General features: G+C 37.2%; 1 protein-coding gene across 1 annotated transcript; it reads left to right on the top strand.

Annotated features, from left to right (window-relative positions):
* The first annotated feature begins 2,470 nt into the window (after positions 1–2,470).
* On the top strand, positions 2,471–4,538 carry LOC136205552 (uncharacterized). Its single transcript, XM_065996196.1, has one exon. It carries the CDS (start codon positions 2,814–2,816, stop codon positions 4,350–4,352), a length of 1,539 nt encoding a protein of 512 aa, XP_065852268.1. The 5' UTR covers positions 2,471–2,813; the 3' UTR covers positions 4,353–4,538.
* The last annotated feature ends 4,308 nt before the right edge of the window (positions 4,539–8,846 follow it).

Here is an 8,846-nt window from a genome sequence, read left to right as displayed (position 1 = left end):
AAAAAGCCTAGGAGGAATTATGTGGAAAGACTAATATCTGATGAAGAGGAGAACGTGGCTGCCAAAGAGATGAGTGCTGTTAGTGGGCAGTTAGGGAACTTATTACTGAATGGTAATTAGATCTATTGAGAGCAGTTGCAGAACTCTTTGCGTGGAATGGAACTTACTGAGAACGTGGGTGGTTACAACATGGGGAAAGTGGAAATCAGCGGTTATTGGCTCAATTGAAGGAGTATAAAAGAGGAAGAAATCGAGATATAAGAGATCCAACTCAAACAATCAACAAAAAACCAATCAAAATCAAACTCAATCCAAATGGAATTCAAACAATTCCCCAAAATGGACTTTAGCTAAATCTACAGCCTTAATTTATTCAATTTGATCAACTTTCAATTTGTAAGTTCTAGCTCTAGTCTTCCCAACAATTCAACATTTAATCTTATTCAATTTGATGCAAATCATTTCACTTTTATCTTCTTTGGTATTATTTTTAGTGTAATCATAATCAGTTTTCTAGATTCCACTACGAACTCTATGATTTTTTCATGCCCTTTAAGTCTTTTACACTTTCCTTTGATTAGAAGTTAGATCTAATTTCCGTTTTGTATATTTTTTTTATAATTACTGGCACGCTTGCACACCAATCACCAAAGACGTTAAACAGAAAGTGAAGAAAATGAAGTAGAATTTACTGAAACTTGTAAAAAAACAGTGGACCCAGCGGCATAGTTCGAATCCAAAAAGATAAGAGCAAGAAAGCAGTCAAGAAGGAAAAGGCAGGAGGACACAATGACTGAGAAGAGAAAAATAAAGAGGGAAAAGAAAGATCAAGATAACAAGTTATCATCAGTTACATACTTCTTATTTTTGTTTATTTTTTAGTATTTTTTATTAAATTATTATATAAATTAGGAAAAAGTATAAAAGTAAACCTTGTGGTTACACCTGTTTTCGAACAACATCCATGTGGTTTAAAAGTTTGCAAAATGGTACCTTGAGGTTTATTCCGTTAGCAAACACATACCAAATTGACTAACAGTATTAAAAGTCAAAGGGAAAAGAGTTAATTTAGTCATTATATTTATTTATTTTATAAATTATCCCCCCTTATTATCTAATTATCACAAACAAACCCTAAAATAAAAAATAAAAATAAAATATAACATCTTCTCCATATTTCTTTAATTTCTTATTCTTACTCTCTCTTCTCACTCTCTCATCTTTGTTGATTTCTCTCTCCAAATTCAATTGAATTTCCAAATGTGATCATAGGCTAGATCTGATTGATTTTGGGTCGCACATATCTCATCAAACAATAGTCTTCCAAATTGGCATGCTACATCATGAATAGCAGATGCTCAAGAAAATCATCATACAACTGAAACTAAAATCTCAAGTGTCTGTTTATTGCCAAAAACAAAATTATAGGAGAAGATTATATAGGAAACAAAATTATAGGAGAAGATTATATAGGAAATCGCATAAAGTTAGGATTATTGAGGTGATTAGTGCTTAACTCAATGCTCGATCGAAGTTTCTAGAAATGTATGTCTTCTACTTCAGCACATTGGCATTTCAATCTTCCATTTTTCTAATTAATTTATCCTTAATAAGTTCTGTGTGGCTTTGATTTACTTCTGCTCCTCTCTAAGAAGCTTGGGTCATATCGTTCTAAGAAGCTTGGGTCATATCGTAAACGGACTGTTTTTATTTATTTTTTCAAATTGACATTTCTGATTTATGAATTGTGAGTATCTAAATTCTTTTTTTTTTTGAAAGATGAGTATCTAAGTTCTAAAGGGTATCATTGTATCTTCTTTAAGAGGTGAAGAAAATGTTTAAACCACAGGGGTGTGATCGAAAACAGATGTAACCACAAGGTTTATTTTTGTACTTTTCCCTATAAATTATTATTGAAATAATAAAATATTATTTTTAATTATTATTTAGTTATTTAAATTTTTTTTATTAAAAAATATTTTTTAAAATAAAAAAATGGTTTGATAATGATTTAAGATTAAAATAGAACACAAACCGTAATGAGATTGAGGGGTAGAAGATTTGTTTGATAACAAATTTAATGATTTAAATTAAACATTTAATAATTATTTTTTCACCATTTAAATTAATAAATTAAGTTAAAAAATACTTATTTTAATAAATTAAAATATTTAATTTAATATTTTAAATTAAATATTATCGACTAATATTTTTATAATACTTACATCGTTTAATATTTTCAGCAAAGTTTTATCAAAACAGCACACATGAGTTATTAATATTTCGGAAATTAGTAAGGAGTGGAGAGCTGAAATATATTACTACATGAGCCCCCGGTCACACTGACCACGCTTTCTTTCTAGTTTCTCGTTTTTACGAATCCCAATCCGCGTATTACCGGCTAATCCGGTCACCATACCGCGTTCTTCATCCTAAACTCCACCATATTATTTGTTTCAGAAACCATGAAAATCTCCATCTCACTCCCTCCTTCTCAGTAACACCCCACCCACCCATGGCCTCTCTGTCTTCTCCTCCCTAAAACACAACCTTTACCAAATCTACCTCCCTACATCCACTCCTCTTCAATTATGTTTTCCATCTTTGCCCCTCCATTTTCTCTCCTTTTCCCAATTTCTGTCAGGAAAATCCTTGTCGGAGCCAACCACACCTCTGCCCGGTTCTGCTCCCGTTAATCTAAGTTTCTTCTCTGTTTACTCCTGCCTGAGGCTTGAGTTTTCTTTTTCCCTTTTTCTTCACATCCAATTTACACAGAGATACGTTTGTTAATTTCATAGGAGTTGTATAGAGTTATGGAGCCTACTGCGGGCAAACCGAGCTTTCTCAGGAATATTATGGCGCGGGTGCTTTTCTTCGGCGTCTTTATTATAATTGTTCGATTTGCTTACATTGTTACACTCGCCGGCGAGTCCTGTAATCTCGGTGACTTCTGCTTTTTCTCTTTGCCGGAGAATTTTAATTTTGTTATTAGTGGTGCTGGGGGTGGGGCTTCAACTGTTAACAAAGCAGTACGGCCGGCAGGTCAGACTCAAAAGGATCTCTATACCAGTAAAGATTGGATCAAGTCCGTTCAGTTTTACTCATCCGTGTTTCAAGATCTGATCTCAGAGGGGTACCTTTCTCCGATCTCGAAATCCATGTGCGTAGAGACCCCGGCTGGTCAAGACGTCTTTGCGTTGAAAGAAATCGGTGTATCTGACTCTATTGGTGTTTTCAAGAAAGCTTCTAAACCTTTGGTGATCTCCAGTAAAACGAGCGGCATACCTTTTGATGATGATACTTTTGATTTCGTTTTCTCCGGTCGAGACGGCTTCAGTAAATCAGCCAGGCCGTTGGATCTGGCATCGGAGATCGCCCGGACACTGAAACCCGAAGGGTTTCTGGTGGTCCATGTGAGGGCTAAAGATACGTATAGTTTCAATTCATTTCTTGATTTGTTCAATTCTTTCAAATTGATAAAATCGCATAATATAGATGGTTATGATTCTTCAATGCCTTACATTAGACAAATTGTCCTTCAAAAATGGACTGGATTTTTCTCCCAAGGAATAGAAATGCCAGTTGATAAAGAAGCAGTGAACAAGTGCCCTATCCAGGAGCACAAATTGCAATTGATCCGTAATGCGGAGCCATTGATTCAAGAGGAGCCATTGAAGCCATGGATTACCTTAAAACGGAATATAAAAAACGTAAGGTACTTATCGTCAATGGTTGATATAAGCTTCAAGAATAGATACGTTTATATTGATGTTGGAGCTAGAAGTTATGGGTCTAGTATAGGAAGTTGGTTTAAGAAGCAGTACCCAAAGCAGAATAGGACATTTGATGTGTATGCAATTGAAGCTGACAAGACTTTTCATGAAGAATACAAGGTCAAGAAAGGGGTGACATTATTGCCTTATGCTGCTTGGGTACGGAATGAGACATTATCTTTTGAAATCAATGGCGATCCTGGTAAGGAAGTCCAGGTTAAAGGAAGAGGAATGGGGAGAATTCAGCCTGCAACAGGTGATAAAAGTAGTTTCCAAGGAGAGGTGGATGAGATTCAGGGGTTTGATTTTGCAGCATGGTTGAAGAGAACAGTAACAGATAAGGACTTTGTGGTGATGAAGATGGATGTTGAAGGGACTGAATTTGATCTAATACCTAGGTTGTTCAAGACAGGAGCAATTTGTTTCATTGATGAAATCTTTCTTGAATGCCATTACAATAGATGGCAAAGATGTTGTCCCGGACAAAGAAGCTCCAAATATGAGAAAACTTACGGGCAATGCTTACAACTGTTCAATTCTCTGAGAGACAATGGAGTTCTTGTTCACCAGTGGTGGTAATGTGTAATAATCCTAGGCACCTCTTGTAATTTTATACATCTCTTGTAACATTTTAGGTTTTCTGTGTATTATGCCTCACAGTGAAATTGTTCCAGGATTCTTTTTCCTTTCAAAACCTCTTTTATAGGCAAGATTTGTTTGATTGTAAGCATCATATCTCCAAAATGGAAGTTCGATATTTCTTTCTGGGTTGCTTCGGTATCTTGCATTTTAGTTTCAAAATGTTAAAAGTCTTTATGGTTGAATTTTTAGTTGCTGTGAGGATTGATATTCTTGTCTCTGTCAACTTTGAGATACTTGAAGGTCTATGGTCAATAATTAAATAATTATAGCTTTTTATCTTTTCATGTTTTGAGTCAAAGAGACCTCTGTATAATAATAATATGTTAATTGAAATTGTTTGTAATTTTTGGATATTTCCCTAGATGTTTCATTTGAAAGAAGTTATGCTCATACCCATATAGTTTGTTGCATGAACACACTGATATACATGGAGTAGAATGAAGTTCAAGCGCTATTATACTATTTGCTTTGTTCAATGGAACAGCTCGAACAGAACCTCCACCATGACATCAACCCTGCAGCTTTCCCTTGCTGCCTTGCCTTCCTCACAAGGCAAGATTTTGGCGTGGAGAGCCCTTGACTAAGCCATTGTTACTGCAGAGAAAATCGGTAATTCCAGTTGCTATTTTGTAATGTTTTTTTTTTTTTTTTTTTTGTTTTTTTTTTGTTTTCTGATTCCTATGTATGGAAAATATTCTCAGAATGATATCTCCGATTATATTCTTGACATGTATGTATATGATAAATTGAGTTTCATAGAACAGTTGTGGTGAGTTTAGGTATATCTTGGAGAGGGCCAAATGGGGCCATGATACTATAAATCTCTTAGGGTTAAGGTGCAAAAATACCCCTAACGTTTTGGGCCAGAAGCAATTTTACCCCTAACGTCTAAAATGATACAATTTTACCCCTAACGTTGGAAGCCAAGAGCAATTTTACCCCTAACGTTGATAAATTGGGTCAATTTCAGACACTATTATAAAATACATATATTTTTGTTCATTATTCTGCACTAATTGCATAATAATTCGTCTAAAAAAAAGGATTTTATGTTTTTTATAATTTAATAATAGAATTTGATATTAATATTTATAAATTCGATGCATTTTTTGAATTTTTTTATCTAATCCGTACAAAAAGACAGTATATTTTTTTTATTTTTTTATTTTTTTCACATTCCAATGAATGTTTGTGATTTGTTACAGATAGAATGACACACATATGAAGTGTAGATAACAAGATTCATGACCGAGAAGACAGGTTGATGAATTATTTCTCAAATTGACCCAATTTATTAACGTTAGGGGTAAAATTACTCTTGGCTTCCAACGTTAGGGGTAAAATTGCATCATTTTAGACGTTAGGGGTAAAATTGCTCCTGGCCCAAAACGTTAGGGGTATTTTTGCACCTTAACCCAATCTCTTATGGAGGCATTTATTTCTACTTGTTGGGAAAGAATCACATACTGCAAGTTTTGGTGTTTGAAACATTGAATTCAGAACTTTGTTATATTTTGCTGCAAATGTATCAATTAATAAAATGATATAGACATCTAGGTAAAGGCTATGCTTACACTTGAGTCAACAGAATGTGCTATGTGTCACGAGTTTGACTCTGGGTCGAGCCAAAGCCCCGTGTGGTGCCTCGACTTTCCCGAGTCTCGGCCATCCAACTCCTACCGAAGGGTCCCGTCAATGCCTCTGTCGGTATTCCGTGTCGGAAGGGTCTCCCTGTGGGGCAGCCTCGCCCTAGAATGGGCTCGCACTATGGGCACTCGCCGGCCCTATAATGTCCGTAGAGTTCCCACTCTATGGAGACATCCGCCTCCCTCCACGAAGGACGTATGCCCGACTCTCCTAGTCTCTAGCAGACTAGGATGGATCACTTAAGCCAGTACTGACTACTGACCCAGGGGGTGGCGGAGATCCATACGTCAGGGTCGTCCCTGTCCCCTATAGTGTTCCTTATGCCAACTCCGCCTCTTCCGTCCGCGTACGTTGACATGCTCCATTCACCACTCCATGCCGAAGCCTTCTCATAGCTTGCCAATGCTTAGGGTTGAGTTTGCCCATGGCCAAACTCCCCCATTACACTCTCTCCCACTCAAAGGATCAACGTCCCGTTGATCGGGTTCGTCTCCTCTTGAGAGAGATTCACTTCTTTCTGAACGCTACTGAGGTTCCACCAAGCTGTCGGCATTCTTGTTTCAAACTGATCTCCGCTTGCACTCAACTCTACTTGAGCTTTCACATTGCTCGCTTGTTATTATAGATGGTTTTAACTCCGACCATCACTTTGCTATTTCTGTAACCTGCAACTTGAACATCTTCAACTGAAGATCTTTTCTTGCGCTGCAATTATCAACTTTGTTCCTTGACGCTAGCAAAAGTACTTCTCAAAAGTTTTTGAAGCTTTGACAAATTATTTTCCTATCAAATCGTCTTTCCGTCCAAGTACTATTCCTCCACGGAACATCCTCTAATACTCTTTCTTCACGGATCATCCTCTGAGTCTCCATACTCTTCCATCACCTCTCATCATACACATCTCATCATATACTAGAGAGTCTTCCTCTAAGTACTCTTTCTCTTCCATAATATACCATAATGTACCTTAATATACTATAATATACCATAAGGAGGGTCCATATAGGACCCACTTGTACTTCTCCCACTCAAAGGATCAATGTCTCGTTGATCGGGGGAGAGATTTGAAACGTCTACGACGACCATTGATGTCGATCAGCCAACCAAGAAGTTGCTAATCCTTGATTCGATTTCTACCTGTTCATCTTTCCGATTCTTGACCATTTCCTGTCTTTCGAAATTTGTACATTGCAAGAAGGATCAAGAGGGAAACCACAGTATTCGTAATATGAAAATGTGAATCTTGGTAGCTGAATACTTTTTAGGTAAGCCTACCAACATTCATAATGGAAGCAAAATATCAAGACAATAACATCACCATCGTTATTCATAATAGAAAGGTAAGAACTCTTACACCATTTTGCAAGTATTTAAATACTTGATTTATCGAATCACTTGATGTTGATACGCGAATGTGTAGCCGACATCTCCTCTTTGTCGTCTACGGTTGAGGTGGAAACCTAAGGCAAGGTTGGACTTGTCTGTCGACTGTTCAAACTTTGCTTCATTTCCTGTCTCCTTTTGTATCGTACTTCTACCTCTATTGTCACCATTGGTTTTGCCTCAATTGTCATCATTGGGTTGCTTCGCCTTCTCTCTCGAGATGAGTTCGAAGTCGAAGTTGAAACCCAGAATTAAAACCCCGGGGTTTTTCCATCGATGGTCTTACGATCTGCCTCCGTCAAATATTTGGTTAAGCTCATATTTCACTGATCATTGCCTTCATAGGGTCTGATAGGGTCTCCTGGTTATCTCACGTTTTAGCTCACTAGTAGAATGCTTCTTATTTGGTTGGACACGTCCACAGTTTGCTAAAACCTTTGCTTGTTACTTGTTAATTATTGGATTTGTTTAATGCGCTTGTCTGACTCGAGCTTCAGTTATCTGCACCAAACACATCTTGTACGAAGTATGACCTGCATGAAATACATTCTACACAGACACCAGATTCTGCACAAAACTGTGTTCTGCACAAAGTTGCATACTGCACAAAACACGTCCTGTACAGAACATATCTTGTTTGCTGTTGAGACTTCTCACATTCCTCAAGTTTGTTAGGGCTCCAACACACAAAACAACATTCATTTTATTGTTGAGGCTCCGCATTCTTCCCATGTTTATTGGAGTATCTATACCTACACAAAACACGTCCTTTTTATACATGAGTTGCTTTGGGCGTCCCCTCCACAGAGCTCATTACAAATAAGGATAAAACCTATGAATTATCTCAAACGTCCCCTCAATACATTCATAGTACTAGAACTATTCATCTTCAATATCAGCCTTCATGGCCTCGGCCCCTGACGGATTTGTATTAGCCTTCATGGCCTCGGTCACTGCCGGACTTGTATTTAGCCTTCATAGCCTCGGCCCCTACCGGATTTGTATTTAACCTTCATGGCCTCGGCCTCTGCCGGATTGTATTCTCGAGTGATCTCATTTTCATTTCTCTTTCTCTTTCTTTTTTTTCCGTATGGACTTGTAACCATAATCTTTGCTCCATTTCATCCCGTGACCATCTATGGGTTAGATGAAAATTTCACAATTCTTCCCACGACCTTCTTTAGTCAAATGAATCTTCCGTCATTTCATCTCAACAAGGCCTTAAATGGCTAAAGAACCATTTCACTAGGTTGTTCTCACCCGATAATCTCAATTACATCTGATGTCTATCCTTTGCCATGGTAGACTGGGCCAATATATCTATTGATACCCATAATTTTCCGTATAGGGGTCTATTTCCGTATGATGGACAATGTCCATGTAATCCGAAGGTAACTCTAT

This window comes from Euphorbia lathyris, chromosome 9 (genome assembly GCF_963576675.1).
Source record: "Euphorbia lathyris chromosome 9, ddEupLath1.1, whole genome shotgun sequence".
NCBI classification, from domain to species: domain Eukaryota; kingdom Viridiplantae; phylum Streptophyta; class Magnoliopsida; order Malpighiales; family Euphorbiaceae; genus Euphorbia; species Euphorbia lathyris.
The sequence above is the reverse complement of the archived record's forward strand: the minus strand, read 5'-3'. Positions and strand labels throughout refer to the sequence as shown.

Bases quoted from the DNA above. Each gene is read 5' to 3' on its own strand.
- LOC136205552 (XM_065996196.1), top strand. From the start codon at position 2,814: ATGGAGCCTACTGCGGGCAAACCGAGCTTTCTCAGGAATATTATGGCG.